The 20,570-nt window shown below is 47.0% G+C and overlaps 1 protein-coding gene across 1 annotated transcript in view; it reads right to left on the bottom strand.

Moving 5' to 3' along the window:
• Positions 1 to 3,854: 3,854 nt before the first annotated feature.
• LOC119434486 (corticotropin-releasing factor receptor 1) overlaps positions 3,855 to 20,570 on the bottom strand; it is a gene marked incomplete at its 5' end in the record, with an annotated part of 35,758 nt that continues 19,042 nt past the window's right edge. The window contains 6 exons of the mRNA XM_049659495.1: positions 3,855 to 4,243; positions 5,417 to 5,458; positions 10,982 to 11,120; positions 12,068 to 12,156; positions 12,270 to 12,400; positions 18,393 to 18,549. Of these exons, the coding sequence (XP_049515452.1) occupies positions 3,914 to 4,243; positions 5,417 to 5,458; positions 10,982 to 11,120; positions 12,068 to 12,156; positions 12,270 to 12,400; positions 18,393 to 18,549 (888 nt within the window). The remainder of the gene's footprint in view (positions 4,244 to 5,416; positions 5,459 to 10,981; positions 11,121 to 12,067; positions 12,157 to 12,269; positions 12,401 to 18,392; positions 18,550 to 20,570) is intronic.

The raw sequence follows: 20,570 nt of genomic DNA, 5'->3' as shown, positions 1-20,570 counted from the left end.
GCTTTGTTTGGATGAGGCTGCACGCCACGCCTATGCACGCAACAACAGACTCGGCAGTCGGTAGCGCTCTTACGTGCCAGATGGCGCTAGGGTCGGTGGTGGTTGCTTTCATTATTTCATGGTTTATGCGACAGATGGCACTGATCGTCTTCTCGCCACTTTCTTGTTCGGCCTGCTAGCACAATCACTGCATTCGTTCTCCGCGTCTTTGGATATCGGCAGCCTGTCGTAGATTCACACGACCGTCTACCTAGCCTGCATCGCACATCGCACAAGCAATTCGGGCCACCCTCGCGGACTTTTGTTTTTTGGGTGTCGCTACGTTACAATTTTAGATTTCGAAGGAGTGCGAAAATCTCTATCTCGCTTTTACGAACTTCCCGATTTAACGAAATAATTCGAGCGTTGTCATGACTTCGTTAAACCAAGTTTCAACTGTAGCGCTATTCCGCGCAAAATTTTGAGGCTTTCCCCCAATTCAAGAACGTATTATTCGACGCGATCACTTAAACGGGGCAACCTGCAATAGAAGTTATACTTTACAATTGCTACCCTTGGTAACCGCGTGGTTCAGTTATCCTTTGACGAAAAATTGTACAAACGCAGGAATGGTCTGTCCACGAGCACGTGACTGCAAATGTTAATCACCGGAAGGACAAGCTGATGTATGTAACAAAGTTAGCCGACGCTTCCTCCAACATCGCATTCCCGGTAGCAACTTTAAAAGCGTCGACGAGCTGTCCTTTAGTGGGTAGCCGAAACTACCGTCGAGTGACAATGCGACGCCACTACAACGACCAGCATACACGATTTTTTTTCAGCACGTTTCGCGTCCTTTATTTTCCTCGCAAGGAGCGATATTCGAAAGAGTTAGCTGGAGAACGGTGGAAACGAGTGCTTTATCTTGCTCGCTGAGAGCGGTCATGTGCGAGTCCGAAGGCGCCACTCTGTTCAGACACCGCAGCCCAGCGTCTACTCACGTCGCCTGCCGTCGCCGGCGTCTCGTTGGTGCTTTGACGATTACACTGCAAAATAATTTACTCCTTTAAAAGTGAAGATTCGGCAGAGGCACCCAAGATTTCTTACGTGTGGGAGTGAGAAAGCATTATAGTCCCTTTGGTGAAACCTTCTAGTCAGACAGATAGCTGCGACGTGATGTGTGCAATCACGCACGCACTTAGGTACACCTTTAGTCAGCCCGAACCGTGGAGCCACCGTGGCGTCGGGGAAACGGGCTCGTCTCGCACACCGGAAGTCCGGGTTTGATTCCCACCCAGACCGAAGTGTATCAAGTTTTCTTTTCGAAGCCGTATGTTTACTTCGTTTACAGGAACCCCGCTGAGGAATGTGTCGTTAGTCCGAGCATTTTCGACGCATTTGTACTCTTTGCGCCGTCGGCCATTTTTGGTGCCGTTACTCGGTCACGCCGCCGACGCCACGGCGGGATTTTCGCGTAATGGCGCATATAGTGCTTTCGCATTAGTAAGGGTGTAAATTGGTCCAAAACTTACACTCTTACACCCAAATTGAATGTAAGTATGTGGCAATATACACCCTTAAATATAGGTAAGGGTGTAAATTAATTTAAAGCTCACACCCTTGCACTAAAAATGGTGTAAGGGTTTGAGGTACAAAATAAATGGCTGTTACCTGAAAGTCGGCGTGCTGTGACGTGTTGGTATCCAATGTCACCGAAACGGGAGATCCTCAACCGTTCGTGGGCGATGGTGAAGGCCGGCGTGCGCCGGCATGCTCGGTATCAAATACCAAATAACCAGTAACGCTACCTCCGTCGGAGTCCCGAATTGTTTCTTTAAAGTATAATTAGCAATGTTAATGAAATCAAAGTTACCTTGTGTGTACCTCAATGAAATAGGCAACTTCTCGGCACATTTTTTTAAAACAGCAAAGCTGTTAAAGCTGGAGGAGAAACGTCCGAAGTCCGCAGAAAACTTTGCGCCGTTGCCTAGCAATAACCAAGCCCCAACTGCGCACTACCTGGCCCAACTTCGCCTAGCCACGCATGCGCCGAAGCAGTACCAATGACGTCACCTCGCGTTGCCTAGTAACCACCGGCGCAGGTGCGCGCTCGCTTCGCCCGACAGAGACACGGCTCCGCCTAGCTCCCGCCAGCTGCGCGCTACTGCGCTTGCGCCGTGACGTCCTCTCTGCGTGTCGTCTGCTGCACGCCGCCCATACACTGTGCATAGTTTTTGCCCCACCTCCTCTACGTGTGCTCGGACTGCAAGTGCTTCGCGAAGCGTTCCCCGATGCCACGGACCACGAGGTAATGCTTATACACTTCGTATAACTTAGCATCACTTGGCATTACTTCGTATAACTTAGCATCACTTCGTATAGCCACGACCAGCTAGGAACCAATAAGCTCCGCTGTGTCTTTAACCTTGCGCCACTAGTGCAAGCTACCCCGAATTTTTTTTCTGCAGACGGTAATCTGTAATATTTTTTCCTCACGCCGTGTTTCGCCGGCTGCACGTTGGAGGTCAGCTAGGAGTTTGTACGACTGCGGAGAGAGAGAGAGAGAGAGAGAGAGAGAGAGAGATAAAACTTTATTGTGTCCATGATGGGGTCTGGGGGCGGCGGGGGTTGGGAGATTAACCCCCAGGCCTCCCCTTCCTCAGACGGCGGCCAGCCCTTGCTTTCTGGCGGCGTCTTCGGCCATCCGGACGGCCCAGAGCTGCTCTTCTGGGTCCAAGCTGAGCAGCAAAGTCTCCCACTGCTCGGCCGTAGTTATGATGCGTGTAGTGTTAGTGCGGTGAGTGTTGGTGGGTGTAGCTTTCGGGCATGCCCAGAGCATGCCCTGCGTAGGAACTCCCGTAGCGGCCATGTAGCCAGGGTGTCTATGAGAACTCGCAGACACTATCAGTGATGGAACCTCCGTAAGAAACAGCGAGAAAATAGAATCCTAGCACTTCCGACGAGTGTGAGGAGTCGTTTATGCAGCCTCGCTGTCTTTGATGTGCCGGTTACTGAGATTAGCATACACCTGCGAAGGTCTTTCGTGTGGTGCATGCGAAGGAAGTGTAGACATACAGTCCCCATGATCATCCTTGCTTCCCGACTGCGTCTGCCATGTCTTACAAAAGCATAGTGAGAGCCTATGGGCACCCACGGGTGAAGTGCTGCGGTAAAGTGGTGTGCCCTTGTGCGCACCAGCTTGAAACCCGGAAAATTCAGATACCTCATACATAGGACAGAGTTGAAGTAATATCTAGGAGTAGACGCCAGCCATGTGATCGGCCGCCATATAAGCTGGAAGCCTTCGGAGGAGGTTGATCTGCAGGCGGATCTAGCGTTGCAAAGGCATTCCGAGAATATCTCCGCCCGAACGTCACATTCTAAGTTGTACTGATGTAGACATGCCACAGCGTTACATGCGGAGTAAGCATGTCTCTCATCCCCAACACTCTCACGAGGGATAAACAAAGTGGCTAGATGGAGCAAAGGTAGCATGCCTGAACTTCACTTATAGACCCCTAGTGATGGTCCCCAAACGTCTCCAGCCACAAGCTGGACAAATCGCTGTCAAAGAAAGGTCAGCAGGAGCCGAGACAGCTCTTTTATCAAAATTTAGTACCCATGAGGGAAGACTACGTCCAGTATGGTCGCGCACGGCGCCGCTATGTATTTCAACCCTTCAGTAAGAGTTTTCAGCTCTTCGACGAATTCCTCCAGGGCTGCGGATACCAGTGACACTAACCATTGATATAGAAATGATACTAACGCGTTTAGTATACGACAGTACATCAAGAACGTTGAATTCCAGTTTACTGTAACATTTTTCCTTCTTTTTCGCCGTACTAATGCACTTCAAGTCGCTGGCTACGGGGCGAACAGTTTCTCGGGTCTTGAGTGCGTAGCACGGAGTTAGACCTCGGCTGGCCGTGGCGTTTCACACGTGAAAGTTGTCGACGGTTCTGTCGCGGCTGCGTCCAGGGTCACTGAGCTGCAGCGCGCTTCGGCAGTGGCACGGCAAACCGGCCGCATTGCAGCATGTTCCGTCGCGCCCGTTGTCTCGACGGCTGTCCCGGTAGTTGGACGCCGGCTGCGACGCGGCGGGTGGAAGCTTCCTCGACACCGACGAAAGCGAAGACACCGTGGAACGGCCGAGCCTGCTCTGGCGACCGCCGGGTAGAATCCAAGACCGAGACGATCGGCTGACCTTTCGTGGATCCCGCCGTACGGCGGCGCGCAGGTAGGCGTTGCGCAATGCCGTCTGCACCTGCGTTTCGAGAACACCGGCTGCAGTGACTGTTCTATTGTATGAACGGTTCTATAGTTTGGAAACGTTGTACTGAACTTGATTGGCCGAAACGTCAGTAAAGTCTTGTTATGTTTTTCCTACGTGCTTCTTTTTTTGTACTGCACTGATATATATATATATATATATATATATATATATATGTATATATCTCAAGGTAATCACGCTACACATGAGCGACTGTAATGAGATAGCATTCTGGCCTGACCTCCTTTGAATCGATGACTAACAACTGACATCCGCACGGGTTCCCTTCTCTAGCCATGGTCGCCCGTGAAATACGTCTTTGATTATAATCAGAGAAAATAAAACCCGAAACCTCAGCGATGCAACGGGAATGTATTGATTCACATTTGGGCCTTTGTGACTCATTAAAAGCTCTTAGAGGTTGCTAGGTTGAGACTCTGGTTCTTTTAGGATGCAAAACATTTCTTTTTTTTTACAGATAAAAAGTTGACGAGGACTGATGAGACATTGTCAAAATTCATGACGTCATGGCTGGCTGGTGCGGGATGTTGTAGGCGGCGTTGCCATCTGTTTCTTGTTTTTGCGTCTTACCTGGCTAACAAGCCTCTTCTGAAGGTAAGGGCTTTTCCTTGTTTCTTTTTCTCATATTGTGAGAGGGGTAACTTAAAACTTTTTAGAGCCCCTTTACATAAATGCGCTACAAACAGCCGTGGTAACACTTTGTAACTATGTCGTGCGAATTCAAATACGTTTTGTATTTGACAAATTCTTGGATTATATTTAAAGAGGAATTAAATGGGTCATCGCGGGCAAAGCATAGACGAAAGCAGCGTTTTCCTAAAGATCTAGACCTTGGCATAAATAATCAGATTTCACTGGTGAAATTTCCCTGTTCGCCCTCTCCCTAGTTGTTCGCGCGTGCTATGTTTTCCCACTAACACTTTCTTGTGTTTCTAGCGGATATTCTATTGCACATAGATACATACACAGTCTCGGTTTGACGCATTTGTAGTGGTCGTGGTCTGAACAGCTTGCCTGTACGTTGTCATAAGCGCCCATTTCGAAGTAATCAGCACTTGACAATAAAAACGCACGGTGATATTCGTGACAGTCAAGCGGGTCGTTAAAACAAAGATATGCCACGAAAAAGCTACGAGTGTGACGTACCTCTGAGTCCATGAAGCAGTACAGAACGGACACGAATATTCCCTGGAAATCAGACGGAGAGGAAGAGAGAGAGAAAGAAAGGTTAAAGAAATCATTTAAGAGAATGCAACGACATTTCTGCGTTACGTTACATTACCGAGGTTGGGCTAGCTAGTTTATCATTATTGTTATAAAGGCAGCGCACTTAAAGACACATGAACGGAAATTAAATCACTTAAACATGAGCGCTGATTGTTTGCGTGATTCATTGTTCGTACTTCAGAAAAAATTACGTTGCATTAGTGCACAATTCGTGAGTTATTCGACATAGGAATTGAATCTGTGACGTTTGGGACGATACTGACGCTGTATATAGATGATTCACCGTTTTTGGACAGCGAGCAGGGGAATATGTAAGCTTCGCCCTTAAGAGTGAAACGCGGTAGTCTTGCGCTAACTGATTCCAACTTGAGCTTGCCAATTACCTCATGTCATCCCCCCCCCCCCACCTAACGTTCTGCCATCCTCGACTGTGCTTCCCTTTCCTAGGCATCGATTCTGTAACTCTAATGGTCCACCGGTTATCTGCTCTACGCATTACACGGCCTGCCCAGCTCCATTTCTTTTTACAGCGCAGCTGTCTATGGCTAGGATCCCGGGATTTCTTCGTGGCGTAACGTCGACAAAAAACAGTGGTGGGCCGATCCCGGCGGCAGTGCAGGGCAGAGCAATGGCTCGTATCCCTGTAAGGCAGAGGCTACAAACAGTGACTCATCGCAAGCAAAAAAGCGTTTGTGTGTTAGTTTCCGCGTAACGGAATTATGTCTTCTCGCATATTCAAGTTACAATATGACGCTATCATGCCTGTAGGTTGTAGTTAAGTCGTACTCTACGTTTTTTTTTCTGACGGATTTTACTTTGAGAAATTCAATTTTGTTCACTAACGGCTCTGCGCCACCCGGAGGGCCTGCGTGGTCGGGGTGGTTCAGGATGAGTTTTTCTGACGGACAACACCGCTGACGGCTGACGCCGAGGCGGGATGTTATATGACACGGGGCCCTTAACGATATCACGTTAAAATCATATTTTGATTTAGCAGGGAAAATGTTCAGGGAAAACACGGGGAATGCGGGAGATGGAAATTCAAGACGATGAGCAACACGAGAACAAGGTGAAAGCAGGAGCCAACGTTTGGACAGGTGGACTTGCCTTTTTCAAGGCGACATATGCTCTCCTCTGCACAGTATATATAGGTAGGGTTCTTCTAAAGGGGAGAGAAGGTAAGACGGGTGGGTGAGGTAACGAGCGAGAGTGTGGTAGCGGCGAGGGTGCAGAATTGAAATGAAAGGTAATGCGCTACTGAACGTCGTTGGAGGAATGTCAGGCAGCGCCATGTGTCAGCCGGTTGACGTGTCATTGTAGGTTCGTGGAAGGGGCCTGTATGATGGGGAGGGGGATATCTGCTCTGCCGGAGGTGAGTGAACTATCGTTTCTCTGGAAGAGAGAATAAAAGTAGCGGCAGAAAAATGGTGCCCGTGGAAAAAAGGAATAAATATATAAATAAAAGAACGAAAGGAACGAGTGGAAGAAAGGGGAAGTCTGAATATTGACAACCCCCCCCCCCCAAAAAAAAAAAAAAAAAAAAACTACACAAAACAAAACAAAACGAAGAACGAGACACCACCCCCCCCCCCCCCAAAAAAAAAAACACACACACAACGCACGCACGCACGCACGCACGCACGCACGCACGCACGCACGCACGCACGCACGCACGCACGCACGCACGCACGCACGCACGCACGCACGCACACGCACGCACGCACGCACGACGCAGAACGAACACACACACACACACACACACACACACACCACTGAGAAACTCAATGAAAAATAACTATGTGTTGTTGCCAATAGTTTGAAGTTTAGCATAGCGAATATATTCTAAAGCTCCCTTTGAAACGTTTATGCATATTGGTTGCAATGTATTGAACCTATGGATCAGATAGGATTGTAACGATTATAGAAAAGGTTGTAACACAACATCTTTTTTCCTTGACGAGCAATTTTGTAGCGTTATGTAGTGCTTGAGAAAGCCTGTACTACGGCTGCGGCGATCATGGATCGAACTCAAGAAATGACGAAAATTTAAAAACCATTCTCTGCTTTGCGACGATTCGGGCGTTCTATCAACGAACCGTTACTTTATAGAAATGCGAGGATAAACGGGCTGAGGGCGGTATAAAGGACTCAAAGAGATGTGGTGGAAGGGTTAGGAAGGAGTGACAGGAATAAAATGTGGCCTGAGGAGGGGAGGGGGCGAGGAATTTGTGGAGTAACCGCGTGCCTCCAGCTGCACGTGACAGAACATGATGATTGACTGTGCTCCCCTAAAGATGTGCGGGTGACCGGCTTATTCCCTACAGAATTACGCAGTTGACCCACAAATGGTAACGAAACATTCTCACTGCAAGAAATATGCGCCTTTGAGCTCGCCACCTTTTAATGAAAATAACGCTTTGTATGCTTTACTCTCCGAAGTTTGGTGCACCTGCTGGGTTGGTTTCTCGCCGACTGAACTGGGCTGATCCCGCAGAAGGTACGGCATCGCAGGCTGGGTCGATCCCGGAGTTGGTGAAATGAAAACTGGGTCGATTCCACGTAAATGAAATATAGGGGAACGCGGTGGACGGGTGGTGAAGGAGTTAGAAGAAGGGCGTAGCGTCGGGAGCGAGGAGAAGTGGCGTTCAGAAGCAGCAACTCAACGAAATTCCAGCGAATTTCAAAGAAACGAATGCTGTCTTGACAATAATTGTCGGCGGCGTCTACCGAAAAATTTGTAAATTTTTCATTTACGTTAGTGTATTTTCGAGGCCAGATGGCTAGAGAGAGTAACTGTGGAGGAAAGCCAGGTAGGGGTAATTATGTGGGGATACACAAAGAAACCCTAGGCTTGAGCTCGACCTTCGATAGAATCTTGTGCTTTCGAAGTATGCCATGGTACAGTTACGGAAGATGATTAATGTCCGCCGTGAATGCAGGAGCCGGAAACTTGGGACACGTTCCAGAGTTGCCAGTTAACGATCCCCAGGCCGAGGTGACAGCAGATGTCAGGGCCACCCCAGCTCAAAGCCTCCGAAGACAAACGCGAAAGCACTTGCAAGAAAGTACAATAAAAAGCACTGATGCTTTTATCGGGCTGATAAAATTGAAACCGTAAAAGCCACCAAAACGTCTGGACTCTTTGTACTCGTCCACGTAGAAGCGCCTCTACTTTCAAAGAAAGTTGTCGGCGTCGGGCATAGCATACGTACGTGTAGCATTGGCAGGCTGCCGAGTGCCCTGTCATACTCGATCGCTTCTCTCGCAACGTTCATCTGTGGGCGCGGATGTTCATCGGCTCCGCTTCCCGCCGCGAAAGCTTCAAGCGCGCGACGGGGGGAAAAAAAAAAAAGAAAAGGCTCGGCACGCAGCACACTGTGGTTGCCTCTTTTAGTTTAGCTGCACACGCTAAGTACTCATTGTGATGGAAAACTACCCGCGAGCATCGACGCCTATCTGAGAGTTACACGTTTTCTTGTGGCGTACAGAGACCGGAACATAGGGTAATACGGACAACCCTGAGGTTCACAGAAGACACTGGCCTTCTTGGCTAATGGTTAAGGGAGACAGAAGTTCACTACAGGGCTCGCCGGAATAAACGCCTGCAATGGGAATAACATGGCTTTAAAATTGAACCACGCGTACATTATCGTCAACAGCAAAATAGCAGCTACTGCAAGAACTACTGTCGATGTTTTTGTGCTTTAAAGAAAAGAGTATTAGAGATTCGGATTCGCTGTTTAGGTGTGAATTTATCTGTTCCTGTAATCGCGTTGTTCCTAGTCTCGTTTTTCGGGTTCAGCCACATAAAAAAGGTTCCCAGCAGGCTACACGGGAGGCACGCGTGAAGGCAAACGCGTCGCGGGACAAGGGCAGATTGCGGTTTGACTAGTTTTACACTTTTACCGCTCCAAACAGGAGCAATGGCTGAAGCGCTGTAGCATGTCTTGCCGGTGACCACACTTAAACTGTTGACAAGCCTTCATCCCCGAGACACCTCCCTGGACATTACCGAGACCACTAGTGAGGCTTCAAATACCAGGAATTACGAATAAATCCCATGTTTCTACTATTGGCCTGAAGCAGCTCACCCTGTTCCATACATTTACATTGTATAGTGGGACTGTACAAGTATATACCGATGGTTCGGTCACACCATCAACCACAACGGCAGCATTTGTTATCCCGCAACTTTATCCCGCAACACTTAATCGAGAAAGTGTAAGAATTGGGTTGAAGATGAATATGCAGAAGACAAAGATAATGTTCAATAGCCTGGCAAGGGAACAAGAATTCAGGATCGCCAGTCAGCCTCTAGAGTCTGTAAAGGAGTACGTTTATCTAGGTCAATTACTCACAGGGGACCCTGATCACGAGAAAGAAATTTACAGAAGAATAAAATTGGGTTGGAGTGCATACGGCAGGCATTACGAAATCCTGACTGGGAGCTTACCACTGTCGTTGAAAAGAAAAGTGTACAATCATTGCATTCTACCGGTGCTAACATATGGGGCAGAAACTTGGAGGTTAACAAAGAAGCTCGAGAACAAGTTAAGGACCGCACAAAGAGCGATGGAACGAAAAATGTTAGGCCTAACATTAAGAGATGGGAAGGAAGCGGTGTGGATCAGAGAACAAACGGGGATAGCCGATGTTCTAGTTGACATTAAGCGGAAGAAATGTAGCTGGGCAGGCCATGTAATGCGTAGGATGGATAACCGGTGGACCATTAGGGTTACAGAATGGATACCAAGAGAAGGGAAGCGCAGTCGAGGTCGGCAGAAAACCAGATGGGATGATGAAGTTAGGAAATTTGCAGGCGCAAGTTGGAATACGCTAGCGCAAGACAGGGGTAATTGGAGATCGCAGCGAGAGGCCTTCGTCCTGCAGTGGACATAAAATATAGGCTGATGATGATGATGATGAACTTTGAATTAGTAGCCTTTCTTTCTTTCTTTCTTTCTTTCTTTCTTTCTTTCTTTCTTTCTTTCTTTCTTTCTTTCTTTCTTTCTTTCTTTCTTTCTTTCTTGTCCCTGGTATGTGCCATTGAGCTTGGACCCTTTCTGCACTATCGCCAGGATCGGCCCACTTTTCAGCGTGACACCACCACCACCACCGACACTTGTGAGCCTATAAAGCTTCGCTTCAAAAATTCGTGAACATTTTATACCAGCGAATATTCTCTCCCGTGCACAGCATTCACTCTCGACGCTCGGCAAGAGAATCTCTAACCGCGGTACCGCAAGGCCTAGGTGGCGGCAACTGTCTGTATTTGCTTGCGTCCCGCTTGTTTCCGCTATTCAAGAGGACTAGTTAGAGCCGCGCTCTGCGGTGTACCATATAGTATTAGCGTTGCGTCAGACGCTAGCGCTAACGCAAGAATGTTACGCTATACTGAAGCTCTCTAATGGTAAGAACCATGGAGCTTACAGCTTCATATTGCTAGCTACATGGTTTCAAAGAATTTCGAAGCACCGGTTATACCTGCGACGATTGGAGGACGGCGTTGATGATCATGTACGCTTCCTTGAGTCCCATGGTCTCGTTCTGAGGGTTGATGCAAAACAGCAGGTGCGTGATGCCCAGCAGAGGAAAGAGCAGTGCCGTGGCCTTGATGGCTTTTCTGCACACGGAGGCACGGTAATCATTCAACAAGTGTGTTCAGACTCTTTTGTGCACTTTCACGTTTTACGGAAGTGTGTTTGTGTCTCTCAGTGTCATTTTACTCGCTTGTGCGCCTTCCTTTACTCGTGTGTGGAACTCGCAAATGTTTAAATAGATTTTACTGTCTCCGGTGCTTTTCGCCTTCTTGTGCTTTTAGTTTTGCTGGCCCTGCGAAGAGGATTAGCCGGCGCCATTAAAGGCGCCAAACCCCTCCTTTAATTTCATATTCATAAAAAAGCGAGAATATAACTGTTATGACACAGTCAAAATGTATCAGTTTCGTGTTCACATTGCGGATTTTTTTCCACGCCGACGAAGGAAAAGCTATATACCCTCCTTGTGGAAGTGACCTACTATGGACGAGGAGGGAATATCACTGACTCGACACCAATTGTTCGACCATTGAGGATCACTTCCATTTGCCTAGGATAGTGTTTTTTTTAAAAATCATTCTGTCAAGGTTTGCCGCTGAATTTGGCGTGGTTGAGAGAGTTTTACAGTGGCCCCGACACACATTTCACTTTCCCGTCCCTCCTCCATAACCACAATTTCCGCTTACAACAAACAACCAGTGATTATTTGAAATAAACATTCATTCACGTATTTTATTAATTAATAAGGTAATTACGCGATCGGGTCTAATATATGATCAATATGATAACGCGAAGTGTCCCGGTCATTTCACTGCAGGTCATAGTCACGTAATAGAATCAGAAAACGTAGCCAATTTTACTGCATTTACCATCTTTTCTGGTAACGAGATAACAAAAATTCATGCACAAAACTAGTGTAAAATCGCACGTGTTTTTGGCCGTTTACCCTTAGATCTTAAGATGCACAAAACCCACCATTAACACCAAACTCCCACCGATTACGACAAGACAGGGTATTAAAACAAATCCTTGCCTGAACTGCGTTGTCTCCAGTGCTGACGCCTTGGGCTTAATGCGTGTCACGAGGATCCTTACGATGTTGACCAGGAATACGGAGTTCACCTGTCAATGAGATACGACGACCGTATTCGTGGGTCATAATTTTGAGAAGATGACGTCGCCGGGTACAAAACACGTGAAACAAAGTCAACAAGCACGAATTACGATCTACTCACCAGTATAGCGACCAGGCGCGGAGCTATGAGTATCCAGACGTAGGAGCTGGACCCGTAGCCTTCCCAGCATGCCGTGCGCAGCTCATTCTCTGTCAGGTACGCCCAAGCCAGGATGAAAGCCAGGGGCAATCCTGCAATCGAAGGGGCTCTGTTATCACAAAAGCTTTATTCTTTTGATCTTATTGATTACGAAAAGAAACATATTTGGGTCAATAGTCTTGAGACTAGCTAATCATCCATTACTTAAAAAATAATCAGCAATGGTGAACCAGCGCGAAAAACGAAAGAAGGACGTACGACACACTTAAAACATTTCCTTTCACTTTTGTCGATGCCTTTCGTGCTGCTTTACCTTTCGTAAGTTGGAACCAACTGGCAAAAGCTTCCATCCTGGTCAAATAATAAGCTGCAGTCAACATACGTACACAAAGTTATTTGAACAACGTTTCAACACTTCTGAGCTGAAAGCACGCATAAAGTGTGGAAGCACTGCATAAAATTTCAACGTTTTCGTGCTCCTAAAACAGTTATTAAATTTTCAGAGTGGTAGTATTTCAACCGTAGTGAACGAAAATAACAAGAGCAGAATGTTCGAGATGATTCAAATGCTTCAGATCACGTCGTGATTTTAGAGTTGATAAATTGAAATCGCTGGCATATGTTGTGTCAGAGGCCGACATCTGCAAGTTCGATTAGCAGTTCCTCATAGATATTAGAAAAGGAAGCGAGATTGAAATTTCGCGTGTCTTGTGTTACGGGCGGGAAGGAAAGGCGAAATAAATGTACCGCGAAATTTAGTACTGATTACGTTGTTTATGACCGCATAAATTTTTGCAGTTCCGTAACTTGTCAGCGACATTAAATGTTATTCCTGAAAATGGTCAACAATACGGTGATTCGGAGATGACAAACTAAGCCCTAAATTCCCGTTATCCTGCGTCCTTTTAAACTTTCTGTAGAATTTAGGTGCGTTTTTTTTACTTTAGAATACATGATTCAATGCAGTCATTTGGCTGACTTTAACATAGAGTAAAATACAATAATGTGCAAAGTGCGATACATGAAAATCTTAGGCTCACTCGTCGAGAAACGACACCGAACAAAAGGTCAGAAGAAAACAAGAAATAAAGCAAGAAAACAAAGAAGGGCTCATGGAACGTCAAAGTATGAAAGGAAACGCACTGCGCGAAATTCAAGAGGGGAAAGAAAGATAGGACAGAGCGCAGGCGCCTTTCCTACCTCAGTTTCTGTAGCAAAAATTGTGGGCTTCCTTCCCACCGAGGCCCCGAGCCGCTTCGGCAAGGCAACTGAACCCGTATTCGCAGAAAGCTCTTAAGCCCGACCCTCATGGAGCGAACTTCCCCGACGATGTTCGCGCGTCAAAAAATGTAGCGAGACGCGCCGCCGTGTTTTCGCCTCACCGCCCCTCATGCGACGATCCAGCGGCGAACGCCGCCGAGCCGCTATCAATGTGGCCAACCGTGAAGCAGGAAATTACTGTTTTTTAAATGTAACCCACAGTAGAGTGTACTAGAACATGGTAGGTCACTCTACCCACAGTAAGGTTTAGCATGTTGCGACACTTAATAACGTCATAACTTAGTGTTTTTTTAATTTTTCATGAGTTATTTTTTCCACATTTTACGCGTGGCTATTCGCAACCTCCAGAAAGCGCAGAAACAGCTTGGCTCTGCAAGCATTGTGCCCATGCGGATACAGTGGGTAGTGTCTTTAGACAGTTTTAGTTTAACGTAAGCGTAATCGCGGGGTTAAGGGAAATAGCATTACCATTCCGCAAGCGAACTTTGCAGAAATAGTTTTAGTATAGCGTGATAGCGTAGTTTACGTGCGGGACGCTATTCCATTACGCTTTGAATTTCGCATACATAGGGCGCCTAAGTAATTCTATGTGTGTGCGCGTCCGGAAAGTGCGAGAGGCAGCGCAATGGAAACCAGGGGCTCGTTGTATTTTTACTTCCCATGTCCGCCGATGTGCAGCGAAACAGACAAGCAGTACAAGCTGTCTACAATAGCCTCCGAAATCTTCCCATCTCAGAGGCCATATGCCATGGTCGCGCCTTTCTCCCAACATTACCGACAGGTGGCGCTCGCATTTCAAAGAAAATTTCTCTCGCTAGGCTTACGCGCGTTCGAAACGAGAAGCGATCTCGAAAATTTCTCAAGATTAGCCATAACACTCTCTCGTCGAAGCGGCATGAGACTACGCAAAAGCCGTTTGCGCCGTCATTTGCTACGACGGAGTGAATTGTACAAAAACAACGCCAAATTCCGTTCGAAGCGGGCGACCGGGACCGCCGCCATGTTTTACGTAAACTCAGTCCCATGATGCAACGGCCGGAAGTGCTGCCTCCTGATTGGATCGGGCTTGTCGCCGCGCGCTGAACAATTCCGGCGGCGGGCAAAAATATCTATCCCCTCCAAGTCGGTGGCGCACGTCCTGATTTTTGACGCCGGCCGACGAGCAGCCGCCGTCGGACGAAGTTCGCCGCTTGGACACCGGATATTCGTTCTACGAGGGTCGGGCTTTACGCTAAAATTGTTCGTAAGAAAAAAAAAAAAAACCAGCCAATCGTGACGCTGGACATGTCGTTAGCGGACGCGGCTTTCCGATGGAAAAACGAACATACGAATGGAAAACTTTGTGAATTAGGTCACCTGTCCCGTAATTAGGAAGCGTGAAGCTTCTTACAGCAGTTGAACGCGTCCTGGAGAAGGACCCAATGTGCAGTTTTCAGCCGACCGCCACCGTCCTGGTCTATATGGCTCAGGTACGTCTGGCGTGACTACGCGCGGTGTAAAAGAACCAGCAACGGGCTATCGTGGATTGAGTGCGTTGAAGCGAACCGTGATTGGGAAGCTGGTCCTGAAACTGCACCCGGTCCAATCTTTCTTTCCGCCCTTCTCGTAGTTTCCGCAGTATAAGCTATTTGTTCATTATGAACCAACTAGCCCGCAACAGAGCTCTCAGTAAATATGATCATGGACGAAGCCAAGGTCATAACGATCAACATAACTTCGCTATAGAGCCGCACTGTGCTCTCTGGAAGGAAAGAAAAAGAAAAACAAAAATGTGGCTCATTGGAAATGCAAGCAAGCAAAGCAAAGCAAAGCAAAGCAAAGCAAAGTAAAGCAAAACAAACAAACAAACAAACAAACAAACAAACAAACAAACAAACAAACAAACAAACAAACAAACAAACAAACAAACAAACAAACAAACAAACAAACAAACAAACAAACAAACAAATAAAAGTGCTACGCCTGCACACAAAATGACAAGGTCCCGTCATCTAGCATTCCAGGCGGTGTACGCACGTCATATGCCAAATAAGAAAGAGATAGAAAGAGAGGCAAAAAGAGAAACGAAAACAACTCTGGTGTCCTCAAAAACGCTACTTCTTCCATGCTTTCCGTCAGGCGTAGAAGCTTCGTGAACGTAAGACGTGCCCGGCGTGCCTCACAATAGCTGCAGAGTTTTCCTCAGAATGAAAAAGACGGACCGCTACGCAACAAAGGAGTGAATTTCGAAGCGGGCGACGTTCAGAACGTGAGAAAGTGGCGCATTTCAAGCGGCCGGCACGCAGCCAAATGCGTCAGAAAACACGAGCAAGAATGGCGGCGCGTAAAGTGACGTTGAAGCGAAGCGTAAGAAAACAGTGCGAGTCGTGCGATGGAAGGTTGTAGGAAGGTCGGCCACTTTGCCATCTCCTGGCTGTATTGGTTTACGAAAAGAGGCCGATCGCTGCGTACACCGCGGGACTGCTCGTCGCTTTCTTTGTGCGTTCGTTCGTTCTTCGATTAGGTATGGCCGTAGGAATTTTGACTGAGCGGCTGAAGGAGGGACTCCCGGAGTCCGCGGCGTGTAAATGCAGGGTCAGTCTTAAGATGTCATGAGGCTTATTTTCTCAGTAGTAGTAGTAGTTGCTTTGAATTGATTTCCTGTAGCTGTCACCTCGGATGCCATGCAGTAACTAATGTCGCGTGCGACGTCACACGGCAGCGTCGTGGTAATCACTCCAGGGGTGCCGAAGCGCTGCATTTGAACAGTTTCTGCTTTGCGGTCACTCCGTATATAGCTATCAGCACTGCAGTGCGATTGATATCCTAGTGCATGACACGTGCGTTAACGTAACATATTCTGTGTGATACGAACAGCACTGAACACTGAGTAAGCAATACTCATGAATGCGAAAGCATTCTGGCCATTTCGACCAAATCGCGGTCCATGCTATTTGAACTTCCATTTCACGTGACATTGTCACATGGCGTCATCACTTGGTCATGTGACCTTGTAACTTGATGTTCTTGCTTGTTCACGTGAGTATGTCACATGACGTGACCACTTGGCCATGTTATCGAATCGGGCAGTCAATTTTCAGGGTGGGACACCAAAATTTTGGGGGTGCGCCAAGTCGATTGTGGGAGTGGGCCAGGTCGGTTTTGAACGTAGGTCAACTAAAACTTTGAATTGAGCAAAATCTGTTTTTTTTTTGGGTGTGGGCCATGGCGTCCGTCCGGTGCTCTGGCTGTTCACCGTGGGTTTCCGCAATATGAGCCGCAGCAGGTCCAGCGCCATGAACGTGACGTCATCACTTAGTCACGTGGGTTTTGATACCATCTGATGTAAACGCCGGACGTTCGCCGGATTTTCAGCGGCATGGGGGCATATAATGCTTTCGCATTAATAACAAGACGTCAGGGGCGCATTCAGGGTTGACTACGGGCGGTCACTGTAGAGTACATTACGTGAGCGCATAAGTGCCGGTAAGTATCGGGGAGGGAGGGCAGTTCCTCCTTTCTAGGTCCGCTAGTACACGACGTCCTGAACCTGCGAAAAAAGGCTTCGGCGTTCCAGTTAAGAACGCCCCGCACTGTTAGAGGCATTGGTTTGGGAAGCTGTGAATTGGAACGCCAATGTATTTCGTAACACATTTTAAGGTAGCGTGTCTAGAAAGCGGCGCTTGTCTTACAATGTTTGCTAAGCCAACACAATTTCCCTACTCTTGGGCTTGAATTTCCTGGCATGTGCCCTAAAGCCACGCACATGCCACAAACAAACATACTAAGTCTATAGATGTTTCCTCATACATTTCTTGCTCTATTAAGCATGACAACACGCTTAACATTAAATGGATAACCGTGCTTCGTATTTCAATATTATGAATGCTGCAGGCCCGCATCTAAAGGACAGTACCGCGTGAATTCGCGCTATACCTGGGCTGCTATCTTGTACGCGTTCGAAAAGCCGACGTTCGGTTTCGTCTCACGCGATTGTCCAGGCCGTGCCGATATCGCAACCTAGGCCAGTCTAGGCCAATCGCGTGGGGCGAAACCGAACGTCGGATTTTCGAACGCGTACAAGATAGCGGTCTTGGTTTACACTTACTATATTCCGTTTCAGACTTACTAGGCGACGCAGCGGAAGATACGCAAGTGGTTCTGTGATAGAAGTATCACTCCGCGCGGTTCGCAGTGCAGTTGTTTTGGATGAGCTACAGTTTCTACCGAATGAACGCTTCATATATTACAACTACTAAAGGCTACATGTATTATCTTCGTTTTTTTTATCAGCATCGGAAGTGCTATATGCATTGCTCACGAACGCGGGCGGTGCGCTTTGTCCACTGGTCGCAGGAATGTGTCACTCAGCTAATTCGGTGGTAAATAGGCTCAAATCTGTGACGCCTTCGAGGGAATGTGATATTTGATGGCCCAAAGGTATGAAGCTTAATACTAGATTTAATTAAATGACTCGTACCGATATCTTTCTTTCGTATGCGACGCACTACTTTTTTTGTCGCGACTGCAAGCTGTGCGAGGAGTCCCTCCAGTATTCGTAGCACTGCCCGCTACGTCTGCCACGGAGTACAATTACTCGTGCATCCGTCACCCCGCTTCGAACCAGCTTTCTCGTTTATCGCAATCGATATCCGTTAAAGCGACTGTCCGAATTTTCCCGCGAAGGCGTCCTCGGAGAATTCCCCGCTTCTTGCATCATCGGTACGCCGTTTTTAGTGCCACGCAATGCGAGCCTTTAGTTGGTTCGCGCGACGCGCGGACAACGATGACAGATGGCGCCACCTGTGCGCAGGCCATGCTCACCCCAGCCGAGCGCGTAGTAGAGCCGGAAGGGGGCGTCCTGCCGGAACACGGAAACGGCCACGCGTGAGTGCAGGAGCAGTCCCTCGACGAACATCCAGTTGATGGAGGCCGTGGCCGCGTACATCTTCAGCGACAGCACGCACTTGCACAGCACGGGCTGCAAAAAGTGCGAACGAAACATGTTAGATGAATTTCTTGACCGAAATGTAAACACTTTCTCTCTCTCCCTCCTTATATACAGGGTGTTTCATTTTAGCTGCACCAATTTTTAAAGATTGCCTGTGGCAGATAGCACAATTATAATCCTTCATCTAAAATACTCGATAAGGCGGCCATTACTTCCACGAGAAACAAAAACGCGTAATTAGATAACTAACATAGCTATACTAATTAACTTTCTAATTAATCATTTTACGGCACTTAAATCTACGAATTATTGCCGCTGAGTTCGCAGGGTTATCCACTTGGAACGAATTCTCAGGACTGAACCAGTTTCGAGATATTCATGTTCAAAGTGTCCGACGAAATGTATGGGCGTTCCGCTTAACTTTTTGAGGAAAACGCTGTTTTATGCATTGAAGCACAAAGTTAACTGGAACGCCCATGCATGTCGGCGGACACTTTGAAAATTAATATCTCGAAACTGGTTCATTCCTGAGAATTCGTTCCAAGTGGATACGCCTTGCGAACTCGGAGGCTATAATTCGTAGATTGAAAGATGTGCCGTAAAATAATGAACTAGAAAGTTAATTAGCGTAATTATGTTAATTAGTCAAGTAGGCTTTTTGATTTCCCGTACAAGTAATGGACGCCTCATAGAGTAGTTTAGATCAAGGATTATAAGTGTGCTATCTGCCACAGACAATTTTTAAAAATTTCGTGCAGCTAAAATGAAACACCCTGTATATATATATATATATATATATATAGAGAGAGAGAGAGAGAGAGAGAGAAATAAAGAAAAGGGAAAGGCAGGTAGGCTAACAAGTTTACATCTGGTTTACTACCCTACACTGGAGGGGGCGAGCGAAGTGGGCAGAAAATTAAAAAAAAAATAAAGGGAGAAGGACAGGAAGAACACACACACCTAACAGCGTTCACCGCGGCATCACAGGTCGTCGCAGAAGAGCTGTCCTCATATATAATATATATAAAAGGTTTTCCAAAGGAATTTTTCTTAAGTCTGTGGGAAGTCAACATAATTATTTTTCCTGCATGTCAAGAAGTTGTACTATTAAATGAGGAATGGCGAACACTCTTAGGAAGAATCCGTAGAGCCTCTCGATATATTAACTCGAATAATGTTACAGTATTCCACCAATTTACGGGAAACAACCGAACACAACACATACCATTCAGTTAGTAAGCTATTTCCAATGCACTGATTTATTAACTAATGGAAGAAATGTGTACTGCCCAAATATGATAGAAAAACGAACTGAAAAGAAATCCTGGGTCATCACTATTGACGTTGAATAACGGCAAATGGCCGCAGAAATTTACACGTGTTAGTTCGTTAGCGGTCACTACGGTCTATCAATGGAAGAGAAATTACGCAGAACAGCCTTACAGAAGGTAGAGAGAAACTGCAGTTCTGGAAGGGAAATGTTGGATCACTCTCGTGGGGAAAAACTTGAACTTTTGTCATTTACTTGAACGTCGGTTAACATGACTTATTAATTGAATTAAGCGCTTGGAACTCGTTGAGACTCCTTCATCAGAGATGACTTCAGGTTACAGGTCTGGGGCGAAACCCATGACAGTGGTTTTAACCGGGGTCACCTCCAACGAATGGAACACCATTCGGTTTATTTCGCTAGTATTTTGCACAAAGGAGAACGCAAATGATGCCCAAATGCGGCATTTTACAACTGTTTACTCTGATTGCTATTGAGAGCACAGGCACGGGGCGACAGAAATGGTTTAGTCACCAGGAAATTTGGTGGTACAATACATACAGTGCGGTTGCAATCCTATCTTCCAACTAGCCAGGACATTGGCTTGCTGCAGGTTGGTGAAAGCCCAAGAAGTCTTGTAAGCATACTTTTCAATAATGAACTATCGAGGAAATTATGCCATCACATGGTTATTAGTCTTCTGTACACCTTGAATAACGCCGGGAGAAGTAGTATGTAAAATATTGATACTCTCACATGGTTATTAGTCTTCTGTACACCT

This window comes from Dermacentor silvarum, unplaced genomic scaffold (assembly GCF_013339745.2).
Source record: "Dermacentor silvarum isolate Dsil-2018 unplaced genomic scaffold, BIME_Dsil_1.4 Seq1102, whole genome shotgun sequence".
In the NCBI taxonomy this organism is placed as follows: domain Eukaryota; kingdom Metazoa; phylum Arthropoda; class Arachnida; order Ixodida; family Ixodidae; genus Dermacentor; species Dermacentor silvarum.
This window is presented reverse-complemented; position numbering and strand designations above follow the sequence as displayed.